A 22,463-nucleotide genomic window follows, 5' to 3' on the forward strand; every position below is an offset into this window, starting at 1 on the left:
CGTGCGTGCGTGCGTGCGTGCGTGCGTGCGTGCGTGCGTGCGTGCGTGCGTGCGTGCGTGCGTGCGTGCGTGCGTGCGTGCGTGCGTGCGTGCGTGCGTGCGTGCGTGCGTGCGTTCGTACGCGTATGTGTGTCGCGGCCCGTAAAAATGGTTGGTATTGGAACGGATTATTTCGGATTTCTCGTGGATGCATTGCGATTTCTTGATGGGTAAACGATCGGCCGGAACTTTCAATGGCAACGGATTACCTTCACCTCGACAATGCGTTCTCGCTAGGAATCGTAAACGCAGTCTACGACTTTTGGGAATGCAATCGGCTGGGATCTCTTGATCTCGCCTCAATCGATTCGCTTGGTTTGTATTCGAATGGTATGAGCAACCGGATGCCGATTTCCCGGCGGAGCAAGGAACATCCCAACTCGTAGTCATTCTTCTCGGTTGCGGAAAAGTCGGGTTGGAAAAGAGAACTTAGCTCTTACTGGAAATTTCCAGGAGATACTCTCACATCGGTTTTGCTATGTCTCTTTGTAGGAGTGGAACGCTAAATCAATTCGTGGGAGCGAGCGTGATCCGAAGGAGATCTGGCTTGATAGAGCGGAAGACGGCTTTTTATACCGCCACGATTCGATATTCGGACAGATTCAGAACGGTTCGAATCGGATCGTGAGCGGTAATTAAGCCACCGCCACCGCTCAAATGAGATCAGCGCTTTTTTCTTCGGCGGAATTCGGAGAAATCCAGATATATTCGGGTGTTATGTTGAACGGCGGGAGCGCTCTTCTCATACACGCTCGATAGTCTTTGGCCGGATTCGGCGGAGTGGGACTGTCGATATATAGACTGGATTGGCAGTGGTGAGGGTAGGAAGACGCGTAGAATAAGAGGTAGATAAATGGATGAACTTTCTTCTTTGTTTACTAAAATTGGATTGGTTGTTGTTGCTCTGGCAACAACTAATTCAGTTTTAGTAAACAGAGAAGGAAGTTCATCCATTTATCTGCCTCTTATTCTACGCGTCTTTCTATCCCCATCACTGCCACAGCAATCCAGTCTATATGTCGATGCGTGGGACGCGTCCCATGCAAACAAGACGCACGGCTGTCTCGTAATTAATTTGCGAGCCTAATTATGATCGATTAAAATGGCGCAAAGCACTTTTGCCCGATGGATCAGACCGTCGGTCGGACATCACTTGGCGGCGGATGGACGGCCGCGAAATGGTGCATAAAAATATGCATCGTTACAAGTTATCAAATTTAATAGCTTATTTGAAAGTATTCTCTTTTATATATTTGAAAAAAAAAGATAAAAAAGATCGCATACAGTCATCTTGTGAATTAATAACTATTAAATTCCTTATTTACAAAAAAAAAAAATAGATGAAATACTTACTATACAAGGAAACCCACGGAAATGTTTCCTTTCGATTTTGATGAACTTTTAATATGTTATATTCTAGACAAAAATAAGGGATACGTATTTTTTTATACGTGCCCATATGTATTTTTAAAGGATAAAACACCCCTTTGAAAAAAATGGTTCTTTTTCTTTCGAAGCGAATATTGTCGTAACTATAAGAGATAAAAGAAAATGTTTTCGAATAAAAGTTGAATTGCAAGAATGATTTATAATAGTAATAAAAAATTTTAAAAAAGTTAGGTAAAACTGCATAAGTTGAGCGACCTCACGGACTTCAATGACCTTGACATATATCGTCAAGAGCATCATCCTAAATAATAATCCGAAGGTTTTAGCCATCGCTCGCTGATTATTAAAAAGTTATTAACAAATAAACTTGAGAATATAAATGTGTATTTAACTTAATAATTTAAATTTTAACTAGCATAATATCTTAGTATATGTATATTTGCACTTTTAATTAAAAGTTTAGGCGGAGAAGACTGACTTTTCTTGGCACTCGTTGTTTTTTAAAATGTCACAAACAAAACAAGCCATAAACCATTTTATCTTATACTAAACATATAGATTTGAGTTAAATTTTACGTAGAAAAGTATAAATCCACGTGGAACCTTGTTTTGTGTTAAAAAGTATGCGTAGAGACAGTATATTCCGCCCCTCCCTTCGGAGGGATTCCACTATCAAAAAACCTAACCTAACTCCCGTATCACAATGATAGTTAAAAATCAATTTAAAAAGTTGTAATTGGTTGGATTAGTTAGATAGTCTTTTGATAGTGAAGCCTCTCTGGGGGACGGAACACACTGTCTCCATGCATACACTTTTTAACACACAACGTTCCACATGGGTTTACAACTTTCTACGCAGAATTGAACTCAAATGTATACATTTAGTACAAGATGAAACGGCTTATTTTGTTTATAACAAACCTTGTTTATTTTTTGTACTCTGTGACATCAGTTTATATTTGTAGTCATAATTTGTCAGTTATCGATCAACTATCGTTGTTGAAAGAGTATCTGCATTTAGATAAATTATAAATGAATATATTTTCAAACTTCTTTTGTTTATAACTTTTTAATAAACATCGAATGACGGTTAAAATCTTTTGATTGTTACTCAGGATGATGACTTTGACAATATATATCAAGGTCATTGAAATTTGTGAGGTTACCCAACTGCAGTTACCAAGTTGTTTAAACAAATTCTCCCTTCTCTTTTAAATTTTATATTTCTTTAATTACAAAATTAAAACTTATTTCAGTATAAATTCAATCATATATAAGAAAGTTAGTTTCTGAAATATCATTTTTGATAAATATAAATGCTTACATACGCATGCTATCCATATCTGTCTATATGCTCGATTCTTCACGCGGTGCGTCCTACTCGCATTTTTTGTAAGGAAATAATGACAGAGACAGATACATTTCTGCACAGAAAGTTTTCATCACATATAGCGAGAGAATCACTTAATATTTGAATAAAGCAATAAGGTTATAATGTCAAAATATGAAAAGTTAAATACAAAGGATCCAAAGTACACGTGCGAAATAACGAATCAAAGTTAGTATATATCATAAGTAGTATAAAATGTCATTGCTCTGCGAGCGTTAGTTTAGTACACTACATCGTTTTATTGTGTATTAATCATTACGAGTAAATATACTAATATTTTGAAAATTTATATGGATGTTTACACTTTTCTTACATTTTAATTTTTAACATTTTTAAAGTTATAACATAAAATCTTATTTCTCATATAAAATCTTACATACGCACATAAAATTTTATTTCTCTCTTTTTTATAAAGTATTGTACAGAAACTTATTGATACTTCGTATTACTTTTGTGGAAGAAAAATGTAACACAGATACATCATACGCCACATAAAATTATTTTTATTCTTTATGGATTTTTCAAACAAATTTTCACGAAGAACAAAATTCAAAAAGATGCCATACGATATTTACTTGTTATAATTTTAAGATTAAAATAAATTTAAAATAATATACAATATGGGAAAAAGTTGCTGAATATGTACCACTTAAGCTATTTTTTATTATATTTTTTATTTGGTACTGATTTGTACGCAAATGAACGTTTAAAATTGTAACTATTATTACATGTTTAATCTTTTATTAATAACAAACTAGTTTGTTTTAATCTTTTTGTAATATGCTGCATAAGGTATGATTTAGGCAATCGATCGCTTAAATCGTACCTATAAATTTTTTAAAATATATTTTCTTTGAAAGTACCAAATTTATGAATAAACGCGATTAAAAATATAAGATTAACGGAAGAAATCGTTAATATTTATTTTATTAATAATTTATCAAGAAAGAATGGAGCATTTAATGTATTTAATGAATAATGATAAATGTATAATGAAAAAGTAACTTTGATGTATTTGGTTTGAATTTATCTTTCATTTGACATTTGTATTCGTAGTTTTATTGTTGTCATTTATTATTATCATGAATTCTTATTTAAATTGTGCCGATACAGAGAATCTTCTGGTGGTATGATTTAGGAAGCTTGATGGATTTTATAAAAATATTGACTTAATATTTGTAAGAATTGCAAATATGCATATATACAATGAATGTAAAATATTCTACAACAAGTCTTTTTTTACGAAAATATAAAAAACGGAATAAGATTGTATGATTATTTTATTTATCAGCTACATAAGTTGATCAAAAATTAACATCAGTTATACCTGATTCTTTAAAATATTATTTAAAATATTGTTTACATTAAGTGATAATATAAAATATTGACGAGATATGATTTAGGCGACCGGTATGCAACCCTGATATAAACAATAACATAAATAATATAATACAATAAAAACATGCAATAAAGCATTATTATTTTTTAAGTACAATTACTAATTTTATTTTAAAAATAGACATCTATATCCAAATAAGTTTTATCGACTTTTGCCCGATGTGTGACTGTCGGCAACACCTTGACAAACACTGTCATTAATCGATTGCAGTGCGATGTCGGCCCAAGCAACATTAGCCGATTCTTGTTTGATGTTCAGTAAACGGAAAATGGATTAAAATTTTCAAAAATATGAATTCGTGAATAAATCCCAAATAAGAAGGGAGGATGTGCGTCACGGCGGGACCCGACCACGAACCAGTCGTGAAAATTCGTAATTATTTTGCGAAAAAATATCACCTCAGCTAAGAATCGAACCTGGATCTCCTGCTTACCGGGCAGGCATCTTATCCTTTCGACTACCGAGGCATGTAATAATATTTATCACAATAACGTGTTTAGAACAACACATCACAATGATATACACAAATATACATATATTACAACACACACACACACACACACACACACACACACACACACACACACACACACACACACACACACACACACACACACACACACACATATATATATATATGTGTGTATATTCTCTCGAATCCTCATGACCAGTACTCCATTTCAATGCTCATTATTTTTGTATTTATAAGAATTGAATGAAACACATTTTTATGCCTTTCAATTCAGAAATAAATTTTAAAAAGTGGATTGTGAATACTGCTCAATTCAAAATTCTGGATAGAAAATGCAGTTTTTCAATCCAATGCAATCAAATTCAATTCAATTTAATCCAATTGAATATAAAAAATAGTTTTCCGTATGTGTGAAAATATTATTATACATATAAATGGATAGGCACTGGGCATTGAAATGGATTCATTTCAACGTTGACAAATGTGTTCTTCTGAAAGTTTCAATCCATTTTCGTTTACTGGATGACGACTTTTGAGCCAACGTTGAATCAATGTTAGAGATATATCGATAACTGGCTATCATTCCGATCGTGGCGCCGGCCCAAGCAACGTTAGCGGAATTTTTGTTCGATGACGGTTCTCGGGCCAATATTGGAGATATGTCAACAACTGACTATCATTCAATCACGACACGATACTGACCAAAATGAGATAGTTGATTTTTATCTGATGAAAATAATTGTGATAAAAATTATTTATTTTTTATAATATTAAATTATAATATTAAAAAAATTATAATTACACATGCTAGTTATAACATAAATGGACAATATATTTTCAAAAATATGTTTGAAAAAATGATGTATAATGGTGCATATAACATAAGAGATTCATAATTCAGAGGTTCCAAGTTCGAACCCCAAAGTAAGTGTTGTTTTTCAAAAGCAATATATATATATATATATATATATATATATACATAATATTAAATTAATTTAAATAGACCAATTTCAGGTAAAAAACAAAATTTTGAAAATATAATTCTTTTTACGAATATTGAACCAATGTCGGCTCAACATTGGCATGCCACATTGAGCAAATGTTGCAGACCAATGTCAGTTCAAATTTGGGTTCAACATTGAGCTAATGTCGATGACTAGTGTCGGTTCAACATTCAATGTCGGGCCGATCTTATCATTTAGATATTATGCTGATATCGGCTCGACAGTCAGTACTGGGCCGACAGTTGGGAGTTGATAGCCAACGTTGACCAAACGCTGGCCCACCTATAAAAATGTACGGTATGTTTATAATTAACTACTTATAATTTTTAAGATAAAATACAATTCAGTCATCCAAGAAATATGATAATGCTACTGTTTGCTTCTTGTTTTTTAAATTTACCACGAACTTCTATTATAAATACAGAAATAGAAGTAAAAAAAGAAATAGAAAACATGTTACAAGAAATATATGAGGGCAAATTTAAAATTAAAACAGAAGATATTCTTGATTTTGAAAATTCTTTTGATATCGGAAGCAGAATTAGTAACATTGGAAAAAGGAAATAAAGAAGAAGAAACAACGTAATATGTAAAGGAAATGACACCTATAAATGATAATATTCCAGTTGAATATAAAAGAAGAGTTGTTGAGTCTTGAAAACTTGATGATTCAGTTAGCCCTAAACTACTTGAGACCCTACTTGAAACATAAATTTTGGAAATTTACATCACTATGCTAATTATGAAGATGGATGGAACAATTGAACAAAAGTGGATTCAAATTGGAGAAATTGAAAGAAATTCATTTCATTATATACATTAGATAAATTATATACATTAGATAAATTCCAAGAAAGTTTAGACAAAGGAGTATTTATTCATATTGATATTGCCCGATGGGTTCTTAAAACGCAACAAGAGATTAATGCTCCAGGTTTACAGTATCAAAGAAATGGGTAAAATTTAAAATTACACACAATATTATTTCCCGCAAAGTCACAAAATTAATAACCAAGAAAATTTTAAAGTTAAGAGAATATCTAGAAGCAGAAAGTAATAGGTTTATCGAAAATGTTAAATACTATATTACATATTATGGGTTTGAAAATATGTATAATTCAGACCAAAGCGGATTCTAATTTCATGCCGATCATTGGCATTTCATTCATTGGCAGTTCAAGGTACAAAAAGAATTGAGTGCGCAGTATAATCGGTATCGACAACAATACTTTAAACCATACAATTAATCATTTTAACCGATGTTAGATTATTACTCCCCATTTTTATTTTAAAATAATCTAGAACATTCGGTCCAAAAGTACAAGAAACAATGTTTAGAAAAAATAATATTGTTATGACTTCAAAATCTGGAAAATTGACATTTCATCAGTTTAAGAAATGGAGAAGTTCATTTTTCAAATTGATTCGAAATCTGTTTTATATTAAATTCATGAACTGATTATTGTTCTGATGTAATTGCAAGAAATAGACTAGAAAATGCAGAAGATATTATTTTTTTAACAATACCAGTAGGAACAACGGGTCAAAGATAAACATTAGATGTATATGTTTTCGATTGTGGAAAAATTATATTAAATATTTTTCAGATATTAACATACTTCTAGATTTAGAAGTCAAGTTACATTTATGGAATGGTATTTTAAAATTGCAATCATTAACTCATTTCAATTTTCTTCACCAAGATTTAAAAATTTAATTAAATATGCATGGTGTAAAGTGATTACATAGAAAGTAAACCTGAAGAATTTGAAATACCTATAGATTTTTGTTTTAAAAATTAGTTAAAATCAACATGCGATATTTGTGGTAGAAATGGCTATAATTATCTGCATATGATGTAAAAAAACTCTTTGTATAACACATTTCTTTCAAAATTATCATTTTTGCTATCAATATGAACCGTAAATATTTATATATAAATTGCAAAGATTGTATTGTATTGCATAAGTATATTAATTACAATGATTATTAAAACTGTCATGTTTTCATTATATTATTATATTATTTTGATATCATTATAGCTCATTAAAAATATACATTGTTTATGTGTATCAAAATATATATGAAATAAAATTGTTGCCATTCTTCATCGTAACAATAAAATATTAAAACTTGATAATGATTTTAAGATTATTTCATAATATTACAAATAATAAATACGTAAAGAATTATTTTTAATTTCTTAAACAAGTCCTATCAAGTAAAATGGTGTATGAACAAACATATTATTATTAATTATACAAAATATAATTAGAACCTTGAAGAAACCTTTTTATATTCAACACTTCTTTCATGATTATTATCTTCGTTATTTATTTTAATCATATATTGACACATTTGTATTATTATTCATATTGTATTATGACACATATGTATAATTATGTAAACTTTATTTTAAATTATTACATAATTATACATAATTTCTTGTAACATAGTTTTGTTATAATGTATATTTATGATATATATATATATATATATATATATATATATATATGTATGTATATATATATATAATAATGTGTGAACAGTTAATACGTATTTTATTTCTTTTACGTATTTAATTTCATATTTATGTATATGTTTATTTAATATATTGTCGCGAGCGCCGAGAATGCAATCGCGCCCACCGCTGACAAAGCGGATTGCGGCAAGCGATATTTTATCCGATGAATTATTATTTTACCAAGCGACAGCGAATTGTGCTAATCGCGCAAATATGGTGTAATCGTTCGACATGAAGCAACTGTTAACCGGGTTGCGCGGCCCTTACGCGGAAAACCGCCGCGCGACCCAGAAATATACCGCGAACGCTGACGAGCATGTTGATGATACGGCAAGGACCGGCCGCCCGGAACAGGATAAAAACGGGAGACCGATATGAGGAGAGGACTCGTCGAGATCCGCGTGCCGTCACGTCTGTCGCGGTTTGAATTAGAAAAGACAAACTGTATTGAGTTTTAATAAAATTTATTAAAATAAATTATAAAGTGGTGAGTGCTTCCTCCCCGCCGACTCCTGGATCGATCCTTCGAAACGACCCGCACAACATATCTGGTGGCAGCGGTGGGATCGTTTCGCAGCTATACCCAGTCATCTGGAAGGAACAGACGATCGGAATTCAAGGAAAAGGCCGGAAAAGAAGTCGACATCCCTGCAGCGAGAAAGAGCCGGTAGAGCCACAACGCAGAGCATATCAGTGACACCGGAGAAGCCACGACCTACCGCAACAGCCAGCGCCGCGTCACAAACATGCGAATTGCGAGCGTAATGTAAGTCATAGAAAAATAAGCCAAGCGCGTTAGATAGCGAGAAAAGCGTGTAGGTAGATGTCGAACGAGGGAGTTAACCAAACTCCTGCCCAAAGAAACACGTCGTGGCTACATAGTGCGTCAGCCAGCCGAGCGCTCAGCCCGAGCCCTCCGAGCTTCGAGCAGACGGAAAATTCACGCGATCCGCGCGATAACGTACGCCGCGATTTAAGTAATTATTATTCTGACGATAGTCTGACGAGTCAACCGGAATTACATCCGAACATTGTAATTGAACGCGTGTTTTCGCTTAGTGACATAGATAATAACCTACTATCGAGTAGTGAGAGACGCGACGACGCTCTATTGCAACCAACAGACGCAAGATCTGACCATAGCGACGGCACAAACGCAAGTAATCCTAGCCGCGGAGAATTCTCATTGACATCTTACGATAGTAGCGTGTTCGATCCAACCGAATTTTACACCGCTTCACGAAACATAAATCCAGCGGAAATGGCAAATCAACCCTCGGGCACACTGTTAAAATCGATCGCGGAAGAACAAGTAGTAAACAAAGAATTGGACGACGAAGTAAAAAGGATGAGAGCCACTTTAAGCCAGGCGCACTGGAAACCTGACCCGGCGGAATCTTCGCACGACGCGCGAGATGCAATGTTGGTCGAATTGATAGAAGGCATGCGAGCACTACAGGGCCGCATAAGCCAACTAGAAGTCGTTAATTACGATCGGAGTGCAGAAAATGACGAACCGATAGAAATGACATACGGGCGTACACGAGACGATGTCCGAAATTCGCGAGATCCCGCACATACGTTTATGAAATTGAAAGAAGCCCGCGATATGATTCCGGAAATGGACGGATCATCGCGGAACCAAGTTCAAAAATTTTTAAATGCAAGCACGTACGCGATGAGCGAAATAAATCCTGCCGACGAAAAATCATTATTAAAAGCGATCCTGTGCACGAAACTAACAGGGAAAGCCATGCACGATTTCCAAACGAGGGATATACGCACGTTCATGCAACTGAAGCGCGAGATCGAAATGTGCTATTTGGCAAAGCGTAGCACTACGCACATTCAGCGAGAGTTTAATATAACCCGTCAAAAACCCGGGGAAAGCGCGCGAGAATACGGACTCCGCGTTGACAAACTAGCCATGGAACTCTATCAATCTATGGTAGAAGGACGCGAGCACACCGCGGAACAACGAAAGGCAATCCTAGATACGATACAAGAATTAGCCCTAGAAAATTTCCAACTAGGATTACGCGACGAGATACAAACAATAGTACGATCCAGGAACTATACGAATTTAACAGCCGCGATGCTAGGCGCGACAGCCGAAGAAAAATTAAAAGGTAGCCAACCTATAAAAATGTATAATAACGAGAAAGCTAGAAGCAACCAAGAACAGTACAGAAACCGAAATCAAAAACTGGAGTGCCACAAATGCGGTAGGCTAGGACATTTGGCGCGCGACTGTCGTTCAAGCCGATACATAAATAAATATCCGCTACCGCGAGCCGAACGACCGACGAACGTAAATAATATTGAGAAATACTGCTCGTACTGCAAAAAGGCAGGTCATAAGCGCGACGAATGCTGATCACTGAACGGCCGCCCGAGAAAGGGGCAACCGAGACGCACGAGACAGGATAATGAAAAAGGGCGACAAATAAATACCGCTGTAATAATGAGAAAGAATAAGCAGCAAAGGGAGAGCGATGACCTATCGTTCACAAGCAGTGGCGACGACGAAGAAGAAGAGAAACCGAGAACAAAGATAACGCGAACCGTACGCGAGCATCAAGTGACACAGGTGAATACGCCTCACACAAACGCCACGTTAGACTTGATTACCCTGCCGATGCGAGAGACAAGAAAGGGAAAAACAAGTTTCCTCCTCGATACAGGCGCCACTTTGACATTAATAAAAGTGGGAAATCTAAAGGGAGACACACTAATGCGCGAAGAACGTTTAGCCCTAACCGGAGTTACGGGCCACAAGATACACACACTCGGAAAGATAAGAGCAACGATAACGCTAGGAGACCGAGAGATACGGCACACTATGTACGTGGTAAGAGATGACTTCCCAATAAATTATGAAGGGATACTGGGACTAGACTTTTTGAATAAACAACAAGCGAAATGCGATCATGGGAAAAAACAAGTCCGTATTGGCAACACAACGTTCAAACTCTATCCGTACAAGAAAACTATGCTAACGCCTCGCAGTGAAACCATAATTCAGGCAGTAACCGATCGGAATAGCATTGGAATAGTAAATGCAGTCGAAATCAAACCCGGAATCTTCATAGGAAATTGTTTAGTCATACCGGAAGAAAACGTATGTCCAATAAGTGTGATAAATACCACAGGAGAATCCGTGGAGATAACAACGCCGCTAGTCACGGTGGACGAGATAAGGACAAAAGACGCCGCACACATGTATACCATGGAGGTGTCAAGTAACGAAACAAGCGACGAGCCCATTCAAGCTCGTAAAGAAAAACTGCACAGACAAATGCGAACCGAGCATTTAAATAAAGAGGAAAAGAAAACCTTGCATCAGATTTGCGAAGATTTCTGTGATATCTTCCACCTAGAAAACGATCGCCTATCGTACACTAATGCAGTAGCACATGAAGTAAATACGCGAGCAGATAGCGCGCCGGTGAATGTCCGACCATACAGATTACCAGAGAAGCACAAGGCAGAAGTAAATAAACAGATAGCGAAAATGCTGGACGACGAGATAATCCGTCCCAGCACGAGTCAGTGGAACGCACCCTTACTAGTAGTACCAAAGAAAATAGACGCATCTGGAGAGCGAAAATTACGAATAGTTGTGGACTTTCGGAAATTAAATGATTTAACAATCGGCGATTCTTTCCCGCTCCCGAATATCACTGACATACTAGATCAACTAGGAAACGCGAAATATTTTACAACATTGGATTTAGCATCGGGATACCATCAAATCCCCATGCATGAGGAACACAAACAAAAAACAGCATTCTCCACACCTTACGGGCACTACGAATTTAATAGAATGCCTTTTGGACTAAAAAATGCGCCTGCAACATTCCAGAGACTTATGAATTCCGTATTAACCGGATTACAAGGCCTCAAATGCCTAGTCTATCTAGATGATATCGTAATATATGGACCAAATTTGAAAGAGCATAACAAAAGATTAATTGAAGTGTTCAAAAAACTGAGAAACTACAATCTGAAACTACAACCGAATAAATGTGAATTCTTAAGAAAGGAAGTGACATACTTAGGATACATTATCTCCGAAAACGGTATAATACCAGATCCTGCGAAAATAACGGCCGTAGCAAACTTTCCAATACCAAAACGGGTAAAAGATGTGCAATCCTTCATAGGATTAGCCGGATATTATAGAAGATTCATTGAGAATTTTTCGAAGATAGCAAAACCCCTGACAAAACTAACAAAAAAGAATGAGAAGTTCGTTTGGACAGCGGAACAACAGAACGCATTCGAAACATTAAAAGAAAAATTAACGACCACACCAGTTCTAGCTTATCCGGACTTCACTAAACAATTTATAGTAACGACAGACGCATCCGGATATGCCATCGGAGCAGTATTGTCGCAAGGGCCAGTAGGCCAAGATCGACCAATTGCATACGCAAGCAGAATTCTGAATAAAGCGGAACAAAACTATAATACAACGGAGAAAGAATTGTTAGCCATAGTATGGGCCGTCAAACATTTTCGACCATACCTCTATGGTCAACAAAATTTCAAATAATTACAGATCACAAGCCATTGATCTGGCTATTTAGTATAACAGATCCTGGTTCACGATTAATCAGATGGAGGCTCAAATTAGAAGAGTACGACTATGAGGTGATACACAAGACAGGTAAAGGCAATACAAATGCTGACGCGCTCAGCAGAAACCCGATCGCGCCTGACACACAGATAAACAGCATCGAGCGCGACAAGGAAGAACGCGAATATAATAAAGAAGACAAGGAGCAAATAATGTACGAATATCATAATGCCCCCCTCGGCGGACATCAAGGCGTAACACGTACCGTAAATCGAATACGACTAATGCACAATTGGCACGGACTAATACGAGATGTGGAAGAATACATCGCCAAATGTGAATACTGCCAGAAAAACAAGCTAAGCAAGAAAACCAAAATGCCTCTAGTACTGACCGACACGGCAGAAAGACCGTTTCAAAAATGCGCCCTGGACATCGTAGGACCACTCACGGTCACCATGAAAGGAAATAAATACCTACTAACATTTCAAGACGACTTAACAAAATTTAGTAAGGCAATACCGATATCAGATCAGGAAGCAAACACGATTGCCAAAGAGTTCACCACAAAAATAATATGCGAATTCGGAATACCGGAGACAGTACTGACAGATCAAGGAACGAATTTCGTCAGTGAAATGTTCAAGGATGTATGCACCCTCTTAAAAATAACGAAAATTCAAACAACCGCGTACCATCCTGAAAGCAACGGAGCCCTGGAGAGATCGCACAGGACTCTGATTGAATACTTAAGGCATTATATAAATGAGGATCAAACCAACTGGGATGAATGGATCCCATACGCGATGTTCACGTACAACACAACACCGCATACAGCAACGGGCTATACACCTTTCGAATTGATGTACGGGCACCAAGCAACATTACCTACGGCCCTGGCAGCGCCGCCGAAACCATATTACACATAAGATAACTACGCGCAAGAATTAAGAGAACGACTCAGAGCCACACAAAGAGTAGCAAAGGAACATATCCGCGAAGCAAAACAAAAGGCAAAAAACTATACAGACAAAAATACGAATACTAAAATTTTCAAAGTAGGAGATAAGGTCCTCCTGCATGACGAAGCAGTGCGCAGAGGACGATCGAAGAAATTGGAAGCACCATGGATAGGTCCATATCAGATAATTGAGAAAACCTCTGACGTCAATTACAGAATTAAACAAAAACGAAAAATTACGACGGTGCACGCGAACCGTCTCAAATTATTCATCGAAGATTAGCAAACAACGCATACGAATAATTACCCGCAACAAGCAAAAAGCAAAAGCAGTAAAATAAAGATAGTAATCACAAAGATAGCATAGAAAAAAAAAAAAAAAAAAAAAAAAAATATACAGGACTCACCAGTCACGAAGGACAGCGACGAACCGTTGCCCGGTGGCAACACAAACCCGCACCCGCAACGAGTCGCGGGGGTAGAGCTCCTCGCAGGCGGGTTGAGGGGGCACAGGAGACCTCTCCACGCACGTTTGAGGACAGGGACGACGCTCCCCCGTCCAGACGACCGTAGTCGGCCACCTGGACGACATCCTTACCGCAACCCGTAGGGCCGCCAGGCGGTAGGACCGCCGCACACACTCACTACACATAATCGGAACATGATCCCGACCGCACCTAGTGCACTGCATGACGGAAACTTGATGAAACACACTTAACAAACAAAAAATCGTCTACGACACGCGATAAACCACGGTCGACGGCAGACTGAACAATTTATAATATTAAACGTAGCACACAAAAAATGCACGACGAGGATTCACGGAAAAGTAACCTGAACCTAAACTTGCAGGATGCTCCTTATGTGGAGAAGAGCAGGACAAGCGACACCTGACTCTCGGCATAATCTTGACTGGGAATTGTTCTCGCACCAGCCAGGAATCTACTACGAAGAAATCGGTCAGCTGAGACAGGCTGAATCGGCATGGAAATTAGTGATAAAACTGAGCGCAAAAGAATTAGAGATCAGACATCAGCAATTGCAGGACTATATGGAGGAAACCGAAATACAGTGCCGAAAAGTAATAGGCAACGCACAGTTAGGTTGCCGAAACATTATGAGAATAATAGAAAGAAAAAACACCAAACTGATCACGCTGTTGACACAAGTAGAAACGCTATACAAAACGACTGACAAACGACGAGGGCTGCTAGATGCGATCGGGTCGGCCAGCAAAATATTATTCGGAACGATGGACGCCGACGATCGGAAACTAATAGACGAACAACTGCAAACGTTACGAACAAACGGCAAGGTACTGCAGCACGCAGTAGCAAATCAAATAAAAGTAATTAACGCCACAATAGCGCACTTGGACGAATTAGAAAATACTCTAAATTATAATGAAAATCTGATAATGAGTGCGACGAAACGACTAGAACAACGATTGACCGAGTCAACACTACAGGCAGACGTAGACGAACACTTATTAATCCTGACAACGATAATGAACGATTTAACGAAGGACACGGAAAATGTAATAGACTACCTGACATACGGGAAAAACGGAATGATACCGACACGACTACTACCTATCAAACATATAATAACAGCCCTTAAAGAAGCGGCTACACAATTACAAATGGGATTACACTTTCCTTTTAAAATTCAGATTGAACACTGGCAGACCATACACACATACATCACTTTTAGCGCATATTCAGATGGTCCATACATATACACAATCTTGCGATTTCCGGTAGTAGCATACCCTACATTTAAATTAGTTAAAGCAATACCACTACCAGTACACGATCATGCGAATGTATTCGCCTACATAAAAATAAACCACCCTTTGTTAGCCATAGATAAAGAGAATCACCACTACAAATTACTAGAGGAAGTAGAGTTAGAACGCTGCATACGAGAAACAAACACATACACATGCGAACAGAACTTCGCGACATATTACGCGGAAACAACAGCGCCATGCGAGGTGCAAATATATACACATACACCGGGACAGCTCAATTACTGCGAAAAGAACCATATGATATCTAACACACCGTTATGGAGCATTGACGGAGGAGCAAGCGTGGCTCTACTCCACGGCACACAAGCAAGAAATTAGCATTAAGTGCGAAAAGCAAATAGAAGAGAAAATTATATTAGAAGAAACCGGAAAAATAAAGCTAAAAGATAATTGCAAGCTAATCACACCAAATGTAATATTAAAAACACGAAAAATTGAGGGAATAAAATATATTCAAAACTACCTCCCCGAATACAATATAACATTAGAAATAAAAAATAAGGACACCGATAAGAACAAGCTAGCGAAAACCGACACGTTACGACAAATAATTAAGAACCCCGTAGATTTAACCAAGTTAAGCATAAGTCTAGAAGAAATAAGAGAAACTCTAGAAGATAGCGATTATAATTTACTCAAAAATAAATACACTGTATACTCTATGGGAACAGGCACCTGCGTAGTAATAATAACTATAATAGGATTAATAACATGGCGCATAAACAAAAACAAAAATAAAAAGCAGAAGAAAAGCGAGACCGCACAGAGGCGCCGCGACGATGCTATGTTATATTAGTCATAAGCACACGATTATATTACAGTCACGCGACAACATATGTAAACTAACAAGTAAGATCACCTTCCATCGAAGGGGGGGAGGGATGCCGCGAGCGCCAAGTAAGGGACACATGAAAGCCGAACCCCCATGGTTCCCTTCCATCACAGGGGGAGGGATGTCGCGAGCGCCGAGAATGCAATCGCGCCCACCGCTGACAAAGCGGATTGCGGCAAGCGATATTTTATCCGATGAATTATTATTTTACCAAGCGACAGCGAATTGTGCTAATCGCGCAAATATGGTGTAATCGTTCGACATGAAGCAACTGTTAACCGGGTTGCGCGGCCCTTACGCGGAAAACCGCCGCGCGACCCAGAAATATACCGCGAACGCTGACGAGCATGTTGATGATACGGCAAGGACCGGCCGCCCGGAACAGGATAAAAACGGGAGACCGATATGAGGAGAGGACTCGTCGAGATCCGCGTGCCGTCACGTCTGTCGCGGTTTGAATTAGAAAAGACAAACTGTATTGAGTTTTAATAAAATTTATTAAAATAAATTATAAAGTGGTGAGTGCTTCCTCCCCGCCGACTCCTGGACCGATCCTTCGAAACGACCCGCACAACAATATTTTAATATAATTTTTAATATCGTACATATATTATTATGTAAAAGTTTTGAAGACCGTTTCTTGTCTCACTTGGGAATTTATGTTTGTGGAAATTCTTCATTTTCAAGAGCTCATTGTATTTCCAATTCTGGATTGATTAATGAACCTCTGCTCAGGATTTGTCTTTCTATCAGAAATTGTAGGCTGATTTATGTCTATTTCTACATTTTCTATTGGCTATTTATTTCTTCATTTGCTATTGGCGAAGTATTTCTCCGATCAACGAAAGGACGCACATAGCAACTGTAATGTTTCGTCTGCATGCATCACATTTTGAAAAAGGAAATTATATATAAGACAAAGAAGAAATAAAATAATAACGGTGAACAACAATAATAAAAAATACTAATACTAAATTTTATGAAATAATAAAAAAACTCATTGGAACATTCGGCCGATGAAATGCACCACATTTTGCACAAAATAGTTCCATATTACTTCATCATTTCCTTACAAAAAATGCGAGTAGGATGCGTCGCGTGAAGAATCGAGTGCATAAACGGATAGCATACGTAATATTTAAAATATTTATTTAAACGTTTATTTAAAAATCTAACTTTATGGAAAAATCTAAGTGCTAGTATTTTTGTGATCTTTGTATTCATTGAAGAGCAATGCAAAGATTAGTTATTTTGTATTCTGTAAATAAAACTTAAATTTTTATTAAAAGCACAAACGAAAAGAGTGATACAAATAAAATAAAATTTTTCTTTACAGAACAATTAAAATAATTTCTTATTACATCGCAATAGAAGGTTACAAATAACCTTGAATACTTAAATAAATGCGATTTAAATAAATCTTACTATATTTGACCTTTTATTTATCTTTTGTTTACCTTTTAGTAAAAAGATACTTCTATAGTGATAGCAGACATTTTGTAGTATTAACCATCTTTCTGTGTTCGAAAAGCGCGTTTATAATTGACATCTTTTATACTTGATATTTTTTTTCTATAATACGCACAACAAGAGTAAACAGGATAGAGAATGAAAAAACGAATGATATAGCATATTTGCTCTTTTTCCACATGTCCGATTGGTGGTCGACGATGTCGTTGAGTTTTGCGACGAGTTTGATAATTAGTCATAGTTCGTTTCGGAGTGTAAGTGATGTTTATGCGTCATAATCTATTATTTTAGATAAGATCTAAGAAGCAATTTGAGTACTGTCATTTTGAATGCATATATTTTTCATTGTATTGTACTTTTACGTATATATATGTTTATGCTTTTTAAGTTTTAATATTTTCCCTTAATTTACTTAAGATTTGATGAAGTATTTCAGGATATTGCTTTATGATTTTTTTCTGAATATCCTGAAAATATATGATACATATGAAATATATGATGTAATAATACAATTTCATTGAAAAGATAATTCAGTTTTAATAATATGTTTTTTTTATACTTTTATTAATACGATTTCATTGAAAAGATGATTCAGTTTTATTAATAATTATTAAATATATCTTGATATAGTGTTTAAACGAATATACCATAATATGATCAAAAGTTGTACAATAATCTGTACAGATTCCATAGTGACCATAGTATTTGAACACTTCCAGCTTTGATTTCTGGAAAAAAGTATAAACGCGTACGTAAAAGGACAATATCAAAATAGTATTTATATTGCTTCTTAGAACCTATCTGCAAAATAACAAATTATGGCGCATAAACATCAGTCACTTATATTCCAAAACAAATTATCACCAATTGTTAAACTCACCGCGAAACTCAACGACATCGTTGACCGTCAATCGGACGTGAAAAAAGAACAACAAGCACTACTATCTCGCTCACTCTTTCGTTTTCTACTTTCCTATTCTCGTTATGCGTATTTATTAATAATCAGTCAATCAGAATCGTAAGAAGCAGAGACTGTAGTTAGAAATTACGAAATATATGTTTATATAAATATAAAAATCGATACGAACGAACAATATAATGATGAAGATATAATATAATGTATGCATTTTTTTCTAAATTAGAGAAAGACAAAAGAAAGATAGAACAAATAAAGAATTAGCGTGTTTATTAGATATATTGCCGTAATGTGTCCGCACGCGTATTTATTACATTATTAGACTTATCGACCTTGCGGATAAATCAGACCGATAAGTCAGGGTCACTGCAGAACCTAGCGAACATTGATTCGCTAGATCCTACAGTGATCCTGACTTATCAACTGACTTATCTCATAATTCGGTCGATAAGATTAATAATGACATCTCGTGACAGACGTTGCAGCCGTACAAAGGCGACGATGATAATAATAATGACAACGACGTTTCTTAAAGTAAAAATTTCCAGCAATACCTCCGCTCGTAGCGCACATAGCAGAAAAATAAAAATACTTTTATTAAGCAAGTCGAACTCAAGCTATCGATCAAGCCTGCTTAGAACTTGATCGGTTTAGCCATTATTAAGATCCGATAATTTCGAGTATTTGCATCGCGCCGAATCACGTAAAGTCATAGTAGTATTCACGATTGACTTGACACCCGAGACACTACCGTGTCTTCTAATTTCTCAAAAATAATATTTTGGAAACTAACTTTTTTATATATGATTAAATTCGTTATTTATATATTAAAATTAGCTTTAATTTTGTAATTTAAAAAATGTAAAATTTAAAAAAATATGAAAGGATGGAGGAATTTGTTTAAACAATTTTTTATCAATTTTATTAATTTCTTTTTAATAGTATCATAAAGCACTCTTGCAACCTTTATTCAAACCTTTATTCAAAACATTTTTTTCTTTCATTTATAGTTTCGATGGTATTTTTTTTTCAAAGGAGTATTTTATTCCTTAAAAATGCATATGAGCACGTATAAAAAAATGTGTTCCTTATTTTTCCTATAATATAACATATTAAAAGTTCCTCAAAATCGGAGGGGGACACTTCCATGGATTTCCTTATTAGACAAAATATTTTAGATACATATATGTATCTAAAGGGGATTTATCAAAAAATTGGCATGAATGAACATAATATGTGATATAACATTATAGAAACATTAAATTAAATCATCTCTTAAAAATGATTCTGTATTTAATAAAATTCATATTTCTTGAATTTTGTAAAAATATATAAACAATTATTTACTGATTATATTATGAACAATTCATGCCTGTGATATTCAATCATTATCATTTTTTTTCTCCAACTTTCTAATTTAAAGCTTTCCAGGTATTTTCTTTAGGATCGATTTCAAATGAAGTTCTTCTATTAGCTTGCACATATAAATATAACAGATAAGAAATTAAAAATATAATAAAAATTTTATGAAAAATATGAAAAAGCGGAGTTTGTATAAAAGATCATATAAAAAAATAATAAAATTTTCCTTTTCTCTGTGATTATAGCAAATTGTGTAACATATACCATATCACTATTATCATAACATTATATCATTATTATTTAATCATATTAGAATTCATTTTAAAATTATAAATCATAAATATTTTATTATAAATTTTTACAGTATCCTTTACTTTAAATAATTTTATTTTATTCTTTAACCATAAGAAGAGCGAGCAAGATAATTTTAATTTAAAAGGAAATCTTCAAAATTGTAAAATAATTTTTATCTAATAATTTTTATGTATGATAATTTTTATGCTAATTTTTTATTTTGGTAAAAATTTAGTTTTTTATATTTTTTATTTCATTGAACATAATATATATTTTAGTACTTGCATCTAGCTTTTACTTATAAGCTCCTTTATCTTTTTTACTGATTCCGAAACTTATCAATTTTATTTTTAATATCTATTTGACTTTAGTTAAAAAGTTTAAAATAAAAATTCTAAATATTTCTTAAATATTGTATTACATTTTTAAAAAAGGCAAAATGACACGAAATATTTACGAATGGCACATATGTAACAATGATATAATATATTTTATAATGATACAATATAAACTCAATAAATAAATAAACATCATAATATGAATAATATAAGATATACAGAAATATATAAACAATAAATTAAGTCTAAATAAATTTCACAAAAGCTTTCCCTACATTATTTCTTTATTCAAGTGATGCAATTAAATATATGACAAAAAAGTTAAATTATTGCTTTAGCATTTGTAACATTCTATTAAATTTGGGAATATTCATACATTTTTCGATTTTCAATTAAGTGACAATTTTATCGCAATAATGCGAAAAAATCGAAATACTATGTATGAAACGAACATTGAATATCTACTTAGAACATCTTGACGTTTTGAGTTTTGGTAAGCTTGGTCCTCTCTCTCTCTCTCTCTCTCTCTCTCTCTCTCTCTCTCTCTCTCTCTCTCTCTCTCCCTCATTTGTTCTTCTTTAAAGCTTTATGGGCTTTATCGTTTCATATATTTGTATCGAAGAGATAGATATGATTTTTACCTTGCTCTTCAAATCTGCGCTGGCACAGCGAACATTTAGAATCTCCAAAATCATCGAACTCGTCCTCGTCAACCATGATCTGTCCGTCAGCTGCAACAAAACAGCCCACGATCTTTTCTTCCTATTTTTTTTTCTATCTTCTATTTCTGTACTTTTCCATCTTCTATGTGTCGAAAAAAGAATTTTTAAGTATGGAGATAAGCTCTGAGAGCATAAGAAGAATTGGTTATTGATGAATGGTTTATTCATTGGACTAAGCTTACATTTTTTTCATTACATATAAAGTTTAAAAACATTTTTTTTTATTATTTATTTTATTTCATATCATATCTTTAATTAATTTGCAATAATTTTCCATTATCTAATAATATATACAATAAATAAAACATTAAACATTAAAGAAATAGTAAAATCCAAATAAAGATACGAATAGAAATAGTAACTGTTTTAAATAATGCAAAATTTATTAAAGTATTATTAAAGTTCAAAGAAAACTGATTAATTGAAAGTTATGTAATTTTATATTAACTGATCTACATCAAAATTTTAAAAAATTGTGTATTGATTTGTTAAATTTACAAGTGAAAATCTATTGGCATAATAAATTTTAGAGAAAAATGAAGCTCAAACTGTCAAAAATTAAATTTTATCTATCTTTAAAACTTGAAGCTAAGCAATAATGTATTAGAAGTTTTGGAAAGGATTCAGATTTTAAAGGCTTAACTATTATTAGAAATTACCATAGATATCTCGCATCTGAAAACAAGTGAAGAGGGCAATAGCCAGATCCGGATATACAGAGTGTTCAATAAGATCAAGATCCCGGATTTACTCGGAAGGATGGCGTTTTTGGAAAAAATATTTCAAACAAAAGTTGTAAGGTTCAAGAAGATCTATTTACTGATCTTATCAGTTTGACTTTGGACATGCCAACGTTATATAAAGGTCCACTTTGTTTTTTTTTTTTTTTTTTAATGAAAACTCCAATTTTTTATTACGCATTCTTAAGAGCTTTTCAAAACATTATATTTTTTTAG

General features: G+C 34.7%; 3 protein-coding genes and 1 pseudogene across 33 annotated transcripts in view; 3 read left to right on the top strand and 1 right to left on the bottom strand.

The window, feature by feature from the left end:
- The window catches only part of pHCl-1 (pH-sensitive chloride channel 1), a 1,184,550-nt gene that overhangs the window by 494,961 nt on the left and 667,126 nt on the right, over positions 1-22,463 (bottom strand). For 24 of the 31 annotated variants that reach the window (XR_016140122.1, XM_089080706.1, XM_089080699.1 and 21 more), the window contains one exon: positions 21,427-21,516. The exons of the other annotated variants lie outside the window; for them this stretch is intronic. Coding sequence is in view for 23 of the 24 variants with exons in the window: in XM_089080706.1 (XP_088936832.1) it covers positions 21,427-21,516 (90 nt within the window). In the remaining variant the exon portion in view is untranslated. The remainder of the gene's footprint in view (positions 1-21,426; positions 21,517-22,463) is intronic. 31 annotated transcript variants of the gene reach the window in all.
- Positions 5,982-8,152, top strand: LOC148935552 (uncharacterized; annotated as a pseudogene).
- Positions 8,762-16,314, top strand: LOC148935553 (uncharacterized). The gene is made up of 2 exons (XM_089080713.1): positions 8,762-8,983; positions 14,613-16,314. The coding sequence occupies exons 1-2, from the start codon at positions 8,964-8,966 to the stop codon at positions 15,889-15,891; spliced, it is 1,299 nt and encodes a 432-aa protein (XP_088936839.1). The 5' UTR covers positions 8,762-8,963; the 3' UTR covers positions 15,892-16,314.
- LOC148935554 (uncharacterized) lies at positions 9,041-10,594 on the top strand. The gene has a single exon (XM_089080709.1). It carries the CDS (start codon positions 9,041-9,043, stop codon positions 10,592-10,594), a length of 1,554 nt encoding a protein of 517 aa, XP_088936835.1.

This window comes from Pogonomyrmex barbatus, unplaced genomic scaffold, assembly GCF_055798465.1.
Source record: "Pogonomyrmex barbatus isolate J1 unplaced genomic scaffold, ASM5579846v1 scaffold4, whole genome shotgun sequence".
Lineage (NCBI taxonomy): Eukaryota > Metazoa > Arthropoda > Insecta > Hymenoptera > Formicidae > Pogonomyrmex > Pogonomyrmex barbatus.